The following is a 19,209-nucleotide window of genomic DNA, read 5'->3' on the forward strand; positions in this document are numbered from 1 at the left end:
GATTTTGAGATTTTTGGCCCAGTAGAGCAACTTCGAGCCTCCAAAAACGTGGGGGATTAAATCGCAAAAGCCAACGCCGCCGCTGCTCGGCCTCAATGCGGCGACAGGATATATAAAGGCCACTTATTTATTCATTGATTTCCTCCTTTCTCTATTTGCTCGTATAAACATCATCCATCATGGCTTCCGCACAAGCTCTGCGGACCCTCGCCAGGCCCGCGATCCCAGTGGCGCCTCGCATCCAGCCTGTCATGCGATCTCTCGTGGCAGCTTTTTCCACCACCAGCTTGCTGTCCGCGGCTCCTCCCGCCGTGAAGAGTCGCAAGGATCTACCGAAGAAGACGAAGAAGACATACAAGAAGAAGCAGAACATTGTGCCTGTCAAGAAACCCGGCCCCGGCGAGCGCAAGGCCTTCCGAAAACGAATCCAGCTCAGCAACAACAGCGCCCTGCCTGTGACTGGCATTGAGAACCTGGAGGCGCAGACCATGGCCAAGGGCGAGAGCAGCGGCAAGATGTTTGCCATTCCGGACCAGGTGGTGGATCAATTGAGAGCGTTGGAGGCGTTCAAGACGACACAGACGTGGAATCTGTTCCGGAAACCCCACGTTCTGGTGCGGAAAGAGACGGTGGAACTGATGAGCAAGCTGGAGGCTTCGGTAGAGAACAAGGAAGCTTTTAAGTGTGTTTTGACAGGAAGCCGGCTTTCGGGGAAGAGCTTGACCCTACTTCAGGCCCAGTCGCATGCGCTCCTAAACGAATGGGTGGTGATAAACATTCCTGAAGGTATTTCTATCCTCGATGAGATGACTTGGGTTCACGATTGAGATTGAGAGAGAGAAAAAGTATGCTAACTCACTGGTTTTTTCTCATCACATTAGGCCAGGACCTTACAAATGGAAACACAGAGTTTTCCCCCATTCCCGACACAGAGCCCATGCAGTTTGCCCAGCCGGTATACTGCCTGAAGCTGCTCCAAAACATCTACAAAGCCAACAAGGCAGTTCTAGAGAAGACGCCCCTGAAGATGGATTGGTCTCGCCTAACGAGTCTCAAGCAAGGCGCCACGCTGGCTGACCTGGCCCTGAGCGCCAAGGAGAGCGAATTCGCCTGGCCCACGCTGTCGGCCCTGTGGACAGAACTGACACAGCCCGGACAACCCCCGGTCCTGTTGACTCTGGATGGCCTCGCCCACATCAACAAGGTCAGCGAGTACCGCGACCCTTCGTTCAACATCGTCCACGCCCACGAGCTCGTCCTCGTGCGCATGTTTGTCGACGCCCTCTCCGGCAAGACGAAGCTCCCCAACGGCGGCGCCGTCATCGCCGCCACCTCCCAGAACAACACCCACTACCGCCCTTCGCAGGAGCTTGTCCTGTCCCAGCTCGAGGCCGGCCAGGCGGGCCGCGAGGTCCCCAAGCCCAACGCCTACGAGCGAAAGTACGACGACCGGGTCTACGACGCGCTCAAGAACAGCACCGTGCTCCGCCTCGAGGGCGTTTCCAAGGACGAGGCGAGAGTGCTGATGGAGTACTGGGGCGCGAGCGGCATGCTGCGCAGCGTGCTTGATACGAGGGCTGTGGCGGAGAAGTGGGCTTTGGGAGGACATGGCATTGTGGGTGAGATGGAGAAGGCTTCGCTTATGACGATGAGGATGTAAATGAGGAAAACCCAAAAAGGAAGAGGGGGAATATGAGGGGGATGAACATTAGGAGGAAGAAAAAAAGTAAAAAATGCGTTGTATGAATATGTATTATATATTATGCCGCCCTAGAATATCATTAGAGGACAAATGAACATTGATGGCCTTAAAAAAAAGACTTCACTAGCAGCGGAATATTGGATACCTATGCAGTTCATTAGGTACTATATATTTTATTTCATTTAGCCTCTTACAAGATCTAATCGCAAGTCTACCAAATGCATTTGGTCAGTTCTCAACACCCTCCAATTGTGACAAAAGGGGGTCTCCAAAAAAAAAAAAAAATAAATAAAATAAAATAAAATAACGCCAAACCAATCGCAAAAATAGTTCCAACAATGTCATCGCTTTCCTGCAAAGCCATCCAACCTCTTCTCATTAGCCCTTAACTTTTACTCTCCTACACTTCCATACTGTCCTCTCTCTCATCATCCGCAGTAACGAATACTAGTCTTGAGCCACCGCCAGCAGTTTGCCAAACCTAAATAGAAGAAACAGCGTTAGATTATGAAGGGAGAAGAATGAGAAAACAAGCCGATTGAAAACACTTACGTCCAACGTGGTATATTCCTCCAGGGCATTCAGCCACTGGTCTTCCGTGAAGCCTTTGGCAATCACTCGTTCCTTGACTTTCCTCATACTGAGTTCCACACCCAGCTCGTCATCCTCATCTGCATCGTCAGGACGGCAAGCACCTGAATCGGCCAAAGCCTTGACAAGATTGTAGATCCTGCTGCTGGCATTAAGACCACGCCGAGGACCGTTAGCCTCAGTGTTCAAGCTGTCCTTACTGGCTTCGATCAACCGCAAGGCCTCATCAACGTCATCTTGTGTGACCTGGTTGCTGAAGCGCAGACGAGCGAGAGCTTGGGCCAGACGGACTACACCAAGCAAAGTACGAGGTGTGGTATGTGTGAACTGCTTGCCCTTCTTCTCTGCTCGCTGTTGTTGGTCTCGCAGGCGAACGTATGTCTTAATCATGTACTCGGAGACAGACTCAGGGACGACTGGTCGATATGTTCGAGCCTGGGCGACATAAGATCGCACTTCGTGCGGGGAGAAGACGACATTGTCGGTGCCAAGGTCGGGATGTCGGCTGTTCATGTGCACGTATGTAACGTGCTTAGCAAGCTGCTCATCGGCGTCTCGGGTAGGGGTATCGAGGATCAAAAAGAGGATATCGAAACGAGACAGGAGTGCAGCAGGGAGGTTGATGTTTTCAACGGGAGAGATGCGAGGGTTATATCGGCCATAGACCGGGTTAGCAGCAGCGAGGATGGAGGTACGGGCGTTGAGGCTTGTGGAGATGCCGGCCTTGGAAATGGAAATGGTTTGCTGTTCCATGACTTCGTGGATGGCAGTACGGTCATTCTCGTCCATCTTGTCGAATTCATCGATACAGCAGATGCCGTTATCAGCCAGCACAAGAGCACCACCTTCCAAGACCATCTCATCTGTGACTGGGTCTCGCATGACGGCAGCGGTAAGACCGACGCCACTGCTTCCACGGCCTGAAGTGTAGACACCACGAGGAGCAACTTTGGAGATGTATTTCAGCAGCTGAGATTTGGCAACACCAGGGTCACCCATTAAGCAGATGTTAATGTCACCACGAATCTTCATACCGTCGCCCATCTCCTTGTTGACACCGCCAATGAGTAGAAGAAGAAGAGCCTTCTTGATGTCCAGGTGGCCGTAGATCTCTGGGGCAATGGATTTAGCGAGCAGCTCGTAAACTTGGCCCGACTGTCGGTATCGATCAATTCTGCGGACCAGCTGTGCATCGACAATCATCTCACTATACGCCTTCTTGTGCTGGTGAATGTGGTGAGCCTCGAGGTACGTATCAGTCATGAGACCAGCTCTCATAGCCTTGAAGCCTGTGTAAGGCGTTGGTAAGAAGATTCCGGAAATGTCAACTACATCACCAGGGTTTACTTTTCTGACAAGACTGCCAAAGCAGTGAACGGTAAGTGATCTAGGAATCTGTCCAATAGGAACCTGTTCAGCCAACTCCTGAACCTTGACCTCCTGGAATGGTAAGAACTTGGAGGCTCTGGATGAGGGGTGCAGCTGGCCCTTGGCCTGGTTCTTCTTGCAGTCAGACGAGGGGCACATGGTCAGGGGCCCGAATTGCTTGTCAGTAATAGGCTGAAAGATTTCACAACCGCAGCGGTCACAGGTATATGCGCTGACTTGCACAATGGGCTTGACATCGGAAACGCGCGTGGCAATAGCTCGGATGGTGATGAGGTGGCCGAGGTGCTCGCCTCGAACGTGTCGGACAGCCAACGCCTTGGAGATATCCTCCCCTGTGCTAGTCCGAGGTCTGAAGACGAGAGTATACCGGCGCGTCAGCTCGGCCGGAAATTTATCCTCAGCGGTGGTGGGATCTCGTTCTGCCAGTTCGTCGAGTTCCCGATTTCTAGCTTGTCGTCGGGCCATCAAAACATCTAGGACATCGTCTTTGAAGCTATTGAGTAAAGTCAGCATCGTTCCCCTTCCCACCTCTGCATATGGAAATATCCATACTTAACCTCTTCGCTAGGCTGCGGCATGATATTGTCTACCGCCCTAGCCATAATCTCGACGTAGTGCTTTGTGTTCATCTCAATTGAGTCCACAAGCTTCATGGACGCATCTGTTTGCTCCTCCCACTAACTGCAATCAGCATGCGGACAATTCACAAAGCAAGCAATCCCTATTCCAACTCACAGTAGCTAAATCGTCGAGGTCAATCGCGAACTCGTCGAGCTTGCGGTTGGCGAGCAGCTGCAGCATATCGTTGTACTTGTGCTGGGGTGTTTTCCTCTTGGCCCTTTCCTGTTGGCGGCGATCGCGCGTCTGCTCGTCCTCGTCCATGAAATCATAGTCGTCGCTGAGTTCATCTTCGTCGATTGTGATGTTGCCAAGGGCGGTGGTGAGGGTGTGCTCTGGCGATGTCTTGAAGTCCTTGAGAAAAGATTCGAACGCCGCTGCATAAGATTTAGCCTTGCCACAGCTCAAATGGTCCACCAGAAATTGTGCCTACACTGCTGGGACTCGTAGTTGACCGGCGCCTTGAACTCGCGGAGCGCCATTTTGCGTGATGATGCCCGATTGCCAACGCTGGTGGGTTTGAGGCTCTTGCGATGCGAAAAGAGGAGGGACTCGCAAGAATGCAAAGCAGAGGCAATGCGATGCACAAATTGGTGGGCTGGGAAACCAACTTGCAGGGATGCGGGTGCCTCGAGGCTGGTTAGTCAGGAGCTGGATGGAGAATTTGGCTGGCAATGCAGCTAGCCTTGTGCTCAGGCTGGCAGCGTTGGAGAGAAAAAAAAGACACGAGACAGACGCGCGACGCGTCTGCAGAGCCAAAAAGCCAATTAAGAGGTACGTACCCCGCGCCGCGGGCATTCCAGCTGACAGCCACAGCAGCTCCAGCCTCCAGCCGCAGGTTTGCTAGCCGGTCGGTGGCGGTGCTCTCTCTGCTGTGCCTTGGTAACTCCAGCCGCACATGACTCTTGCCTCGGCATTGTTGCCGGTTCCCCAGGAACGCGGAATTGCTTCCAGCTAGCAGCCGAATCGGTGCCCTTTTTGCGACAGCGACTGTTCATGGTCTTTCCCCTGACCTGACAGGACGGAATTCTCCCCAATTCCTCAACCATGGCTCCCAGAAGGAATGCGCAGTCTACTGCTGCCGAGCTGTCGCTTGTGCATCTCAAGAACTGTCTTGTCAACCTGCCCACTTCATTGGTAAACTTGCTGGTCAGCGTAAACACGGTAGGTCACTGATCGGAGAGAGCGCCGCCCTTCTCTTTGTCCTCTTCGTCCAACACTATCTCCTCAGCATCGATTGGCGCTGTGCAGCTAACTGTCTTGTTCCCCTTGTAGCCCGCCCAGAATGTCATCGTCGAACTCTCCTACCGGCCATCTCCCAGCGCGCAAGCTGCTGGGGCGCCCAAGGAGCAATCCGTGTTTGTTGGGTGGACGGGAATGCCGAGCAAGAGGAAAGCTACCCAGATAGTAGGGAGAGACGGGCTGGCCAACTCGCGGAGCTCAACGCGGGATCAGGAGATCCAATTAGTCGAGATCGACGCGACGTTTGCGAATACTCTCGGCCTACCGGATGGCGAGAAGGTCATGGCCACCGTTCACGTCGACCCTCCGATGGCACACACCATCAACATCGAGCCCCTGACGCCTGAAGACTGGGAAATCATCGAACTACACGCAACATTCCTCGAGCTTAATCTACAATCACAGATACGAGCGCTCCCCAACCCAGCATATGTCCCTACCGGCGGCGCGCCCGTGCCGCCTCACCCATTGACTCTCCATTTATCACCAACTTCTACGGCTTCTATCAAGATTATGACTCTCGATCCCGCGCCCGCAGCTGACGTGGCCTTTGTGAAGCTGTCTCCCAACGCGGAAGTTATTGTTGCGCCGAAAACAAGAGCAAAAGCTACGCAAAACGGCGGCGATCACCGAAGTGTCGCAAGCACATCCAAGTCCAAACGAAGCGGCGCCAGCACTATTCGAAGACGAAGCGCCAGAGAGGAAAAGAAGCCATCTTTGCTGCTCCGTGCCATAGATAGGGCCATGTGCAATGAGTGGTTCGACGAGGGTCTGGTAGAGCCTGATCTCTGCGTCTGGGTGGATCGCGACAATCTCCTGAACAACGATTTCAGGGGCGTCAATTACGTTGTAGTGGATGTCCTGAAGCCTGCGGGACTACAAAAGCCACAACCAGAAGACGGGTCTGGCGCGATCACCAGCAATGCATCCTCCAAAATCGTCGCAAAATTGAAGCCTTGGGATGACCCGCCTAATGGCCAAGCTGCAGCGTTGTCAGCACCGCTATGTGCTGCGCTCGGGTGCACAGGCATTGTTGGAGGCGTTGTCAAGATTCAGGCCGCCCCTCAGCCTCTCGCCCGTGGAGCAGTCACACAAATCAAGGTCTTTCCCTTCGCAGCAGGCTCAAAAGTTGGCGAAGGCCTGCGATTCGGAATCGAAACGAAGGCCGAGAAAGAAGAGTCCACCAAGAGGTTTAGGCACATTTATTCGGGATCAAAGGGATCTGAGGGGCTCCTGCAGGGTCCGATCACCGACGGCATTGTTGTTGACGTATACGACGGTCTAGAGGCTCCACAAGGATGGGAAGGGGGAGTGATCAAGTTTGAGTACAGCTCAGATACTACATCCCAAGAGCAGAACAAGAACGCGGCCCTATGGTTAGCTGGCGTGGATCCCAAAATCCCAATCGACTTCCAGCAACCAGTACCGCGACCCCCTTGGATTTCCGAGACCGACATATTCGAACTCCAGCCGTCTCACGATGCATTGCTCGTCGGCATCGACTCGTTGCTCGCAAATCTACAATCGCATCTTGCTCACATGTCCTCTGTCTTGCTTACCGGAACCAAAGGCGCTGGAAAGACGTCGGTAGCCAGATATCTCGCTATGCGACTTCGCGAAGAGACTCTATTCTATACAATCTACTTCTCGTGCCGCAAACTAGTAACCGACGAAGCGAGAATATCCACTATCAAGGAAACCCTCAATCGAATATTCATGCTGGCTAGCTGGGGCGCAAGGTTGGGCGGCAAAGCCGTTGTCGTCCTTGATGATCTGGATAAGCTCAGCCCGGTGGAGACGGAACTCCAAGTAGGAAACGACAATGGACGAAGCCGTCAAGTCAGCGAAACAATCCGATCTGTGGTACGACAATATTGCACCAAGGACAGCGGCGTCGTGCTGCTGGCAACAGCAGAAGGCAAGGACACTCTCAACAGCGTTGTCGTCAGTGGTCACGTCGTCCGCGAGATTATCGAGCTGAAGGCTCCTGATAAAGATGGAAGGCGAAAAATCATGGAAGCTATTGTCAAACAGAACGCCGTAGCTCAGGGCGATGCTCCGGCTCAATCGAATGACGGCAGTCGGCCAACGACGGCTAATGGCACAGAGAATTCGGAAGAGGCCAGTGACTGGCTTCATGGGCACGATTCCACCAACAGACGAGACGATGGCGCAGCAGACAAGACTGGTGGTTTCATACTAGACGCTAATCTGGATTTCCTCGACATTGCCGGTTTGACTGACGGCTATCTGCCAGGAGATTTGACGGTCCTCATCTCTAGAGCAAGAAACGAGGCCATCATCCGATCCATCAGCGTGGCCCCTGAAGACACCATCGGAGCAGTCCATCTCGGCCGTCAGGATTTCGACAAGGCCATCAAGGGCTTTACCCCGGCTTCGTTACGCAACGTGTCTCTGCAGAGCTCGACCACGACTTTCAAGTCCATTGGAGGCCTAATGGAGACGCGACAAGTTCTCCTAGAGACCCTGCAGTATCCCACAAAATACGCCCCCATCTTTTCTCAGTGCCCTCTGCGACTTCGATCTGGTCTGCTCTTATATGGGTTTCCCGGCTGCGGCAAGACACTCCTAGCCAGCGCCGTTGCGGGAGAATGCGGCCTCAACTTCATTAGCGTCAAGGGACCCGAGATTTTGAACAAATATATCGGTGCCTCTGAAAAGAGCGTGCGAGATCTCTTCGATCGAGCATCGGCTGCTAAGCCTTGTGTCTTATTCTTTGACGAATTTGATTCCATTGCGCCCAAGCGTGGCCATGATTCTACTGGCGTAACTGATCGTGTGGTGAACCAGCTGCTCACACAGATGGACGGTGCCGAGGGTCTATCCGGAGTGTACGTCCTGGCAGCTACATCTCGGCCTGACCTTATCGATCCGGCTTTGCTGCGTCCCGGTCGTCTTGACAAGTCGCTGCTCTGCGGTATGCCGACGCTGGAAGACCGCGTGGACATCATCAAAGCCATGTTGCAGAAAGTCAGGCTCTCGCCCGAGCTGACCGAGTCAGACGAGGCATTGACGGCTATTGCTCAGCAAACAGAGGGATATTCCGGTGCCGATCTTCAAGCACTGGTGTCTAACGCCCAGCTCGAGGCCATTCATGACGTGCTTGGAGACATGAACAACCCAACGTCGACAACCCAGAAAGGGAAGGGCGGCAAGGGCGCTTCATCAGCCACGAGCTTTACGCAGTTCCGCTACGGAACTGATGAGGAGGCATCAGCCCCTCAGGCAGCCAAGAGCAGATCTGCTGCGCTGATAGAAAACGCAGCCATCATGTCTAAGCTGGATCAGATCAAGCTCGCGCGACGAAAGGCCAAGGAAGCTCGTAAAGGCCCCGGCGCCAACAACGATGATGACGGCCAAGGCAAAGAGTCGGCTGACCAGAGAGAGGTGGTGGTCGGACGAGCTCACCTCGTCAAGGCCCTTGGCAGCACGCGGGCGAGTATCGGCACGCAGGAAAAGGCGAGGCTGCAGAAGATCTATCACGAGTTTGTGGTGGGCCGCAGTGGGCAGATGAAGGATGGACAGGGGAGTATGGAGATTGGAGGCCGAAGCAGCTTGATGTGAGTGCGGCCTGACGAATTTTTAGTACAATATAATAGGATGGATATACAAAGTGGGTGCATGTATATATAGATGGCATGTTGATTTGAAAATTTTCTCGGTTTCCAAAGTTAGCATTAGAAGAATGACGACGGCATAGATAATAGTTATTGTAATCAGTATGGAAAGATGGACAGCATTTCTGAATAGCAACCAGGTCATCATTCGTTTATTCATATATTTCATTTCCAACATCCCCTAAACAGCCTTCATTGCTCACGGATCATAAACATCATTCATTTCGACGTCCCTGGCAATCCATTCCTGGACCAGCCTCAATATCCTCTCGTGGACAACCTCGGGCGCAGCAACAATCCCCCAATTCGCCGCCAGCGTCTTGCCAGCGCCAAAGTCGATATCCTTGCCCTCCAAATCCGTAATCTTGCCGCCTCTCTCCGTGTACACCAGCTGCGAGCCCGCATGGTCCCAGATGTACGATTTTGAAGGATCGCCCTTTCTCCCCACGGGGATCCGAATCATGACGTGGCTCCCCTCCCCTTCGCCAATCATCATGGCCGCATACCGCGCATGCGACGAGTAGATGTCGATGCCCGGGAACGGCACCGCGCCAAGCTGCCTCGCAACCCCCTCCACGAGATCGAGGCGGTTGGACTTGCTGGCCGTGCTGTCGACGAGCCGCAGGTCCTCGTACTTGGCCGGCACCGTGAAGCGGCCGAGAATCTCCCCCAGCCCGAGGCTGTAGTCCAGGGGCAGCCGCCGGTACTCGGCGCCCTCGCCGCGGATCGCAGACAGCATGATGCCGTGGCCCAGCCGGTCCGTGGCAATCTCGGACACAACGCCGCCGTACTCGAGGCTCAGGTTCGGATAGCACACCACGCCCAGCACCTCGCGGCCGTCCTCGACCAGCGCCAGCGACACCGCGTACTGCTGGCCCCTGAGGAACGCCGCCGTGCCGTCCAGCGGATCCATGACCCAGAACCGGCCCCTCGGCGCCGTCGCCCCCCGGCCGGCGAGGTCCAGCAGCTCCAGCAGCTGCTCCTCCGACTCCAGCGCCGGCAGCGTGGCATCCACCGAGTGCGCGTTGGCGCTGCGCCACTCGACCTCGCGGAAGTCCCTGCTCACGGCGTTGGCCAGCTTGAACACCGTCGTCCGCAGCTTGTCGTTGGCCCGCAGCACCGCGGCGTCCTCCTCGCCGACGAAGCCGTCGTGGGGGAAGAAGCCGTGCAGGGCCGCCATGATGAGCGCCTGGGCGCCAAAGTCGGCGAGGGTGACGGGCGAGGCGTCGTCCTTTGCGATGCCGGACACGCGGGTCATGAATCGCTTGGTGAGGACGGCGGCGCGGAGCACGGCGAGCTCGGCGATGTATCTGGTGAAGGGGAGCGAGTGCTGATCCATGGCGGGCGGATGATGGATGGATGTGTGTATGTATAATCTGATATATGGGGTTATGTAGTAGTATCTATAGGCAGATAGATGAACAGAGGCAGCGGGTTTTATATGGGGATGGCAGATGAGTCGTGATATGTAATGCAAAGCAGAGCACAGCCAAAGCAAAGCAAGCCAAGATGACATGCAATATGGAACGAAATGAAGTAAAATAAATCAAACGATCGCTCTATGCAGAATGAGTGATTTAACGTAAATATTTCCGAAGAGAAGAGAATATCCAGCCCCTTGCCCAGAAGAGAAGAAGAAGAAAGCAAGGAAAAAGAGTAAGAAACGAGAAAAAAAAAAGATAAGAAAACAATGGGATCGACAAAATGCCATTTTTAGGCACAAAGTGGTGGTAGTCTCATGTAGTGTCACCACACCACCACTATCGTGGCTCATCCACTTATACGGAGCCACACCGAGATGGACTCATACATGCTCGCCTCATCGCCATCAATTTAATTTTTTTTCTTGTTTTCTTTTTCAAATTCACTCCTACATTCGTGCCTAATCACCTGCATGCAGCAACTGAATAAAGTAAAAGATACACCACGACAATTAAAAAGAATCAGCAACAAGAAGGCTTATTCACAGATACTTTATTCATCTATCTCTCTGCCTCGAGGCCCTTTTTTGTTGTGTGTGCCTTGGCTAAAGGTCCAAACTAAATGCCCTTATCCATCAAACTTGTTCCAACTTACTACTCTAATTAACTACCTGTAGAACAAGATAAGGGGGGATAAGAAGAAAAAAATAGGGGGCAAATCAAATTCCCCTAGAAAAAAGGGGGCGCTGAGAAAATAGAAGACGATGAGAAGAGAAAGAAGACATATAGCCGCTCATATTACACTCGTTAAAACCCCAGAATCTCCGCCCTCTCCCCATTCCTGTATCCGGAAATGTTTGGTACAGCATGTACTTTCATCTGACGAATGAGCAAAATCCATATCGTCGACAGTAGAATAAAAACACAATTCAAATATTGGAAGAAAAAAGAAAAGATAAAAGCCATAGAGGAAAATAGGGAGGGGAAAAGAAGAAGAAAAGACAAGAATAATCCACTCGTCACACCAAGTCAAACAATTCAGCCTTGTGAAAATCAGCTCAGCGAGCAGCGGACCCGAGACAGACATCGAGGTCGTCGGAGAGCCGGCCGGCCGGTATAAAACAAACTCCTCAACGCGTGTCGTCTTGCTTTCTCTTTTTTTCCATGCAAATCCGGGTATGTTGTTGGAGCAAAGTCTTTGTGACTAAAACCATAATGCCACCTATTATTACCAAACGCCAGACGATGCAAATAAATGTCAAGCTCTTTTTATAAACTTGTCGCACACAAATCTAGAGGCCAACCCCAGATTTTTCTTTTTTTTTTTCTTTTTTTTTTTTTTTTCGTTCTTTTTTCCCCTTCTTTAGCCGCAGCTGCTGCCTCTGCCAATCAATGGGCAGCATTTGTACCATTAACATTCGCAGCACTAGATTTAGAACCCTCCGCCACGTTGCGAGAATGAAGCGTACGATACATGGTGCTCAATCGGTCACCTGTGACCCTCTTACTGGTATCATCGACCGGCCAGAGAGCTGCCAAGAAATCCCTATCACACATTGTTAACTAATAAAACATGATGCTTGGTCTGTGTCTCTTGCTACTTACCAAAAGTTGTTTTTAAGGCGATCATCTGCTGCAGTTGCTGGCAGCTTATCATCAAGGAATGATCCTATTGCTACCAGTTCGACTTTGAATATGTTCGCGCGCTCCTTGCTCGACTTGACGTTGTCTTTAGTTGTTGAGAGAATTCTCTCAAAGTTCTGTCTCACTGGCTTCAGAAGGAACCAAATCATCGCATCATTGTCCATGGCCCTTTGGTCTTTATCATCGCCGATGCGCCTTAGCTCATCCAGCCTTCGGAGTGCCTTCTCTCTACGCTCATCCACAGGCCGGGCTTTATGGTCGCGATCCCGGTCAGAGCGATTGTGGTCGCGATCCCGGTCGTGATGGTGGTCTCGATCCCGATCACGGTGGTGTTCGCGGTCTCGATCACGGTGGTGGTCACGATCACGTTCCCTGTCGCGATCACGGCGGTCGTCGCGACGGTCATCCCGACGGTAGTCATCACGCCTGTCGTCCCGGCGATAGTCGTCACGACGATAGTCATCGCGTCGGTATCTATCATGGCGGCGATCATCATCATCACGGGACCGTCGCTTCTCTATTCTATCGCGATGTTCATCCCCAAGCTTACTTGACCGACGAGGATCATCAGAGCGGCGCTGCTTGGGGCTGCGACTGTCTTCGTGAGATGGGTACTTCCGTTTGAAATCGGGTCTGGCCAGCCCACCATCCTCTCCAGAGTTGCGAGGTCGCTGCTCAGATGAACCGTGATCCCTCTCACGCTGTCGTTTGATGCTTGTGGTAGCAGCTGAAGAATTGCTAGTGCGATGGCCGTTAACCGAATGCAGCTTCTTGTTGTTGCGGTGGTGATTCTCCACAGCCTTCTGGGCCAATCGATCATTCGAGTGTTTTGATTGTAATACAGAAAGAAGGTATTCAGATCGGCGTACCAGATGCACCGCGCCAGGGGCCTTGAGCTTGTCGTTACCTTTTGATCTTTCCTCCTTCTTGCCCACTCGGTGTTCTTCCAAGAAAAGCTTCTCCTGCATTTCCAAGTCGGAATCGTCACGGATTTGAGCCCATGCGCCAAATCCGTGCTTGTCAATACCAACAAGAAGCATGGCATCCTCCTTCGCTCCCCAGGGGCAGCTATAGTTAGCGGCCTTGGTGGCGTCGGGCACCCTAAAGGTTTTCCAATCTGTGTGGCCGCGAATCACTTGGCGAAGAAGTTGCAACTGCTTGGGCCGCTCAATTGCTGTCTCAGCATTGACCTTCTTCAGCTCGCCAAAGTCAATCAGAACTGCCTTCTTGTCCTTCTTTGTCAGCATCTTGCCAATCTTCTTCTCTTCTTCAGCAAGTTTAGCGCTGTTGTCATCTACAGCCTGCTGGGCAGCCTTGATAAAATCGTCGAGAACCGACTTGACAAAGTCAGGATCTCTCTCTTCAAGCTTGGCTTCCTGAATGATGTCGACGCTGCGATGTTCCATAGAACCGAATCGAAAGTAGGCCTTGATCAAATTTCGCTGTTCTTTGTCATTCAGCGGGCGCTTGGGGTCTCTCATCAAGGCGCGCTGTTCTTCCTCTTCTTGTTGTTGTTCTCTCTGGCGTTTCTTAAGGCGGTCGGCACGGTCTGTTTCTTTGTTACGACTCTTGATGGTTGCCCTTCGAGGTGCGCTCTCGGCCGCAATCTTAGCAAGATAATCTTCATGCTGCTTCTTTTCCTCTTCAGCCTTAATCTCGGCGAGTTTATCTGCCGGAATGATCTGATCCCAGTCAAGGTTGATGTCATCTACTTTAACATCAGTGATCTGCATAAAGTTATCCCAGTCAATGCCACCGCTGCTTAGGTTGATCTTGTCATCGACCTTGGTCTTGGTGACTTCAGCATTTTCGAGGATAGAATCAATATCGAGCTGCTCCAGTCGCTCTTGGTTACCGCTCTGTTCAAACATTTTGGATGAGCGCATCTTCAGAACCATTTGAATATCTTCAGACGTAGAAGGGCCATCAATCTTGAGACCCTTCTTGTTAAGCTCTTCCTTGAACTTGGCTTTGCCATCATCGGTAACGCCAGCCTGTATGGTCAGATACTCTAGGAGAAGCTTGTTGCGCGCACGCTCCAAAACTTCTTCCTCAACTGTCTCTTTGGAAACGAGACGGTAAATATTGACTGGTCGTTTCTGTCCAATGCGATGAGCTCGGGCCATGGCTTGCAAATCTGCTTGAGGGTTCCAATCAGAGTCGAAAATGATGACAGTATCTGCAGTCATCAAATTGATGCCAAGACCGCCCGCACGAGTGGAAAGCAAGAAACAGAAGTCCTCGCTATCCTCTGCATTGAAGTGGTTGATTGCCATGCGTCGCGGGCCGGCTGCAATGGTACCATCAAGTCTCTGGAACTTGTAGCCTCTTAGAGACAGGTAGTCGCCTAGAATGTCTAGCATTTTGACCATCTGGCTAAAGATCAAAACTCTGTGTCCGTCCTTTTTCAACTTGGACAGGAGTTGGTCGAGCAACATCATTTTGCCGCTGCTAGCAATCAATCCTTTGATTTGGTCCTCGCGCCGCACGCTGCCAGCCAAAACTCTCTCTTCAGCCCCGGGAAACATGTACGGATGGTTGCTGACCTTCTTCAGCTCCATCATGATGTTCAAAAGAGAATTCTTGTGACCATTGGTGGCATCGCATAGTGCTGAGTAGTTTCTCGTGAGGATGTTCTTGTAATAGTCTAGCTGTACATCTGACAGCTCAACTCGGATAATCTTCTCCGTCTTGGGCGGCAGATCAGATTCAACTGTTTCCTTTGTACGTCGCAGGATATAGGGGGCAATGGAGCGATGCAACTCTTGTAGCTTCTCTTGGGCATCAGCTGCGGAAAGTGAATCCAAGTCCTCATCGATGCTGACTTTTCCGGGATTTAAAAAGTCAAGAAGGGCAGAAAGCTCCGCTAGGTTATTCTGGATGGGTGTTCCAGTAATGAGAACTTTGCAAGGTATGCCGAAGCTCACTAGGCGCTGATATAACTGAGACTCGCTATTCTTGAGACGGTGCGCCTCGTCGACAGCCAAAACCTGCCACTTGATGGATTGAAGGAATTGCCAGTCTTGCAGAATAAATTCGTAAGAAGTAACCAGGACGTTGAACTTTGGCTTCTTTGGATTGCCTCCCACAAGGAGCTCGTTCTCTCGGATGATGCTTCGGGCATCCTCTGGTCCGAGGTAAACCACGTAGTTGATGTCTGGTGACCAGTTGTTAAATGTGTCGCACCAAGCAGGGATAACGCTAAGCGGAGCAACGACAAGGGATGGCCCTTCCTGGCGTCTAGCATTGCGCAGCCAGCTGAGGAACGAGACTGTCTGCACCGTCTTACCCAGACCCATTTCATCGGCAAGAATAACGTTGTTGCTGCGAGTCCAGTTCAGGCACAGAAAGTTAAGTCCCTTGAGCTGGAATTCACGAAGCTCACCACCAACAATAAACTCGGGCTGTTTCTCCAGCTTGGTCATCTTGGATCGGGTGTCTGGATTCGTCTCTTTTCGGTCAGACAGCCAGGATCTTGAGGATCGATCAAGGAACTGGTCAATCTTGTCCTGGAACAAAGGACTGATTTCCGATGCAGACTCCCAAGTGCATTCTTCGTAGGTGAGCCCCTTCCATTTGACATAATATTCGTCACCATCTTCTCCGTCTCGAACGGCAACGACACGCTCAACTTTTGTGTAATCTTCAAGTGCTTCCTCGTCTCGCTCACGATCAAGGAAGAACTGCTCTTTTGTCTCTGGGGGAACATCGTCTCCAAATCGAATATCAAGCTCTTGGTCAACAAATTTTCTAAAGTAGTTTTCAACCTTGCGAAAACCGCGGGTGTTGCGGAGAGCATCCAGAGACTCCCATGTGTCATGCAGGTGTGACTTTCCCTGCCACTTAATAAAGTATTCAAAGTCGTTGCGGGTCGAATCGTAGGCCAGCTCGTGTCCATCTCGGAGCCTATGTTTGACCACTTTTTCGACGTAAGGCGAGTCGTCGACATAGTCCGCAACGTAGTATGACGCAGCAAGTTCCGCGTCTTCCTCGTCCTCCTCTTCAAAATCGCTCTCTTCGTATGCGCCTTGCTGCACTTGCTGCGCCGCGCGCCGACTTGACCACCGCTTCTCGGCAAGGGCCAAGGCAGGCTGCATCTCTCGCTGTAATCTAGCTTTTTTCAGCTGACTTTTTGCGCGAGCTCCGCCATATGTATCAGAGTCCGAGTCGGAATCGTTTGTGGATGGTGGCAAAACGGGTGTTCCCCTTTTTGAGGCTGCGATAGGTACGGTTAGTTAACAGCTCTTGGAAGTATACAGGGGCTTAGATGGGCATGAAGACTAACATGTGAGAGAGCTTCCAACCCGGCGACGTTTATTCTGTCGGCGACTTGTTGGCGCAACGTCAGATTCTGATTCCGATTCGACCTAGACAAGTCAGTATGTAATGCGACAAGACAATAGAGTAGGAGCATGTGACATACAATTTTACGCTGCTCTCGAGGTCGAGACTATCACAACGAGGTCAGTCACCACCAAATAAATTAAGAGCATAGAATAGATGAGCGAAATAGGGTCATACACTTCTCCGAAGGCCGTAAAGTTCTGGATTTGCCTTGATGTATTCATCTTCGACAGGAGCTTTGCGCTTGGGTGCTCGAGCCGAGTCTGACGAGCTGGCTCGACCGGCTGTGGCGTCGTCTTCTTCGTCTTCGTGATCGTCTTCGTCGTCATTACCATGCTGGGAAGGCGAGGTGGCTTGCATATCAAAGTCGCCATCTTCCGACGCGTCAGCTACGCTTGATTCTTCGCTTTCTGACATGTGGTGGTCGACATCTGCGTGGTTCATAGCCTCATCGTTTGAGGCTTCGGGCTCGGAGGGAGAAGGGTGTTCGAGGGGACTGTTGGGGGCATCCAGGCCCTCGGAGATGTCGCTTTCGTTCTCTTGTTGGTCGGCGGCGGCTGAGAAAGTCATAGAGTCGTCCGGCGACAAATTCCCATTAGAGGGGTCCCCTTCGCTGGGAGAGGACATGACGATGATATCCGCGAAGCTGGACTTCTGAAGAAACGACGGCAGTTAGCACCATAAATCCCGGATTACGCGTCCTCCTGAGCGAACAGGCGGTGAGAGAACAGTCTGGCGACACTCAATCACCAGCTATAGATCCAATATTGCCTTGGAATCATGAAGCAAGGCGAATTTATAGCATCCCACGTGTGTAAGTGCTCGCAAGGCTGAAGGGTATTGGCACAAGCAATTGCATGCTTAACCACCGCCCGGAGGCCCATCTGGGGGCTCTGGATGCATCGGCATCACCGGCAGCGGCCAAATCCATCGAAATAAAACACATCTGCCTCCAACCCGGGCTCCAGAGAGTCGGTATATCGACGCGTTCAGGTCGTCTCGTGGCTGGATCGGCGGGCAGACGCAAGGCAACAGGGTTGCAGGCAGTAACAGCGAGTGCAAAGGAGACGACAGCGACTTACCAGTCATCAATGAATGGTCCGCAGCACCAGAAAGAATGTCGACAACCCCCAGGCTCGTTCGGAAGAGTCTGGCGATGTTCCGGTGGCGGATGGGCGACGAGGGTTGAGGTGTGAAGGCAACGGCCGGAGGTCACAAAAATGCGCTGGTGGAGAGAGGCAGGAAAGAATTGGAGGCAACGGGGCGGAGGGCCGAAGGCTCGGCCGGCGTGTTTGTACCCAAGCCTTACCCTGTTGGGGTGGGATGGCGCTCTGCTGACTGCTGGCCTGACCGCTGAAGAGGGCCACTGAGGTCACGTGGTTCGCTGGAACCTCAGAAAAATGGCAAGTGTCGATTGTTGGCAATGGTTATTGTTGATATTGGGCGATTATTCTGGTGATGGAGGATCAGAAACGGCGATTATTCTGTTGGTTGAGCACCAGAAAATAGAGCATGAGGATAGTATGGGATAAAAAAAGATTTTGGTTCTTGTTTATTCGGATTTCTTGAGAGAAACAAAACAAATTGCTATCCAGCACATGTCCTTTCTCCACCGTAAGATATTTTAACTTCAAAATGGAACTATAATATTCTCCTTGGCTCTAAAGTCGTTTTAATTTTAAATAGCTACATACCTAGGTATATATTGAAATATTAGCCTCTTGATTTACCTTTTCCACGGTGGAAGGAAAACACTATCGTCCCAGAGCGATTGCTAAGTCAGCCAAATCACGATACTTAGAGTTTCTATATAGCGCCACGGAATAACCCTGTGCTTTTTGGGGCTGAATAGCTGAATACTATCGAAATGAATTACTTGTAACGATGCTGATAGCATTGACAACCTCAATGTTGCCCTGAAAGTTATAATCCTGTAAAGTTTAGAGACAAGGAAGTTTGAATTCAATTCATTTGATACATGTATTGGCAAGGAATCATCTCGAGAGTCATTTAACTCGGTTCTAAACAGTACGTACCTCCTCAATTCTACAATCCATCCAGATATTTAATCTCCCCAAGCACGCAGCTGCTATGTAGTGCTAGTAGACACCTGGCTATAAGGTGGTCTAGTTCTATGTCGGCAACACTGGTATACATCTCGACTTCGGTCATAGATAGGTAGTGAATTGTTGGCTAAGGTGGTTATTGGAGCCTCCGCTGCCCGACTTCTCATCACCGTAAGCCTATAAATTGGCAATTGAGTTGCGAAGTAAACTATACGATTCGACCTGTTGAGACCAAGTGTAATGCAGATGGTATCTTAGAATCATACCTTCACTCATACTTTGCTTTTATCTTCTATATAGTTTATACTGGGACTCTGGCTCGGAGTCAACTTAGAGAGCCATCAGCCACACATACTAAAAGTGCCTATAGTTTCCAGCTACCTTTAATACTACTCACACAAAAGGCGACTCTCAAGGAATTTATGTGGTACAATCAGAGATGTAAACACTCGCTCTTGATGGCCATATGCAGTCTTTCTCAAAGCTTAGCCACTCATGGACAGGACAAACGTGAAGGTCTCAAAACAAGAATTTATTATTGCTACCAGGTAGCT

The 19,209-nt window shown here is 51.5% G+C and overlaps 5 protein-coding genes across 5 annotated transcripts; 2 read left to right on the forward strand and 3 right to left on the reverse strand.

Annotated features, from left to right (window-relative positions):
* The first annotated feature begins 48 nt into the window (after positions 1–48).
* Positions 49–1,810, forward strand: TrAFT101_003736 (mitochondrial 37S ribosomal protein mS29). The gene is made up of 2 exons (XM_024905784.2): positions 49–786; positions 882–1,810. Exons 1-2 carry the CDS (start codon positions 180–182, stop codon positions 1,658–1,660), a joined length of 1,386 nt encoding a protein of 461 aa, XP_024766500.1. The 5' UTR covers positions 49–179; the 3' UTR covers positions 1,661–1,810.
* Positions 1,811–1,850: 40 nt separating this feature from the next.
* Positions 1,851–5,010, reverse strand: MCM7 (Mcm2-7 hexameric complex component). Its single transcript, XM_024901665.2, has 5 exons — positions 4,734–5,010; positions 4,418–4,677; positions 4,235–4,359; positions 2,255–4,175; positions 1,851–2,183 (listed from the first exon to the last, which is right to left on the reverse strand). Exons 1-5 carry the CDS (start codon positions 4,780–4,782, stop codon positions 2,103–2,105), a joined length of 2,436 nt encoding a protein of 811 aa, XP_024766499.1. The 5' UTR covers positions 4,783–5,010; the 3' UTR covers positions 1,851–2,102.
* Positions 5,011–5,245: 235 nt separating this feature from the next.
* Positions 5,246–9,426, forward strand: TrAFT101_003738 (uncharacterized protein). Its single transcript, XM_024909296.2, has 2 exons — positions 5,246–5,464; positions 5,576–9,426. Exons 1-2 carry the CDS (start codon positions 5,348–5,350, stop codon positions 9,125–9,127), a joined length of 3,669 nt encoding a protein of 1,222 aa, XP_024766498.1. The 5' UTR covers positions 5,246–5,347; the 3' UTR covers positions 9,128–9,426.
* TrAFT101_003739 (uncharacterized protein) lies at positions 9,252–10,830 on the reverse strand. The gene has a single exon (XM_024907324.2). It carries the CDS (start codon positions 10,694–10,696, stop codon positions 9,380–9,382), a length of 1,317 nt encoding a protein of 438 aa, XP_024766497.2. The 5' UTR covers positions 10,697–10,830; the 3' UTR covers positions 9,252–9,379.
* Positions 10,831–11,138: 308 nt separating this feature from the next.
* Positions 11,139–17,840, reverse strand: TrAFT101_003740 (uncharacterized protein). Its single transcript, XM_024905782.2, has 6 exons — positions 17,672–17,840; positions 16,767–17,243; positions 16,669–16,695; positions 16,531–16,612; positions 12,207–16,461; positions 11,139–12,147 (listed from the first exon to the last, which is right to left on the reverse strand). The coding sequence occupies exons 2-6, from the start codon at positions 17,214–17,216 to the stop codon at positions 11,991–11,993; spliced, it is 4,971 nt and encodes a 1,656-aa protein (XP_024766495.1). The 5' UTR covers positions 17,217–17,243; positions 17,672–17,840; the 3' UTR covers positions 11,139–11,990.
* Positions 17,841–19,209: the final 1,369 nt, after the last annotated feature.

Source organism: Trichoderma asperellum, chromosome 2 (genome assembly GCF_020647865.1).
Source record: "Trichoderma asperellum chromosome 2, complete sequence".
In the NCBI taxonomy this organism is placed as follows: domain Eukaryota; kingdom Fungi; phylum Ascomycota; class Sordariomycetes; order Hypocreales; family Hypocreaceae; genus Trichoderma; species Trichoderma asperellum.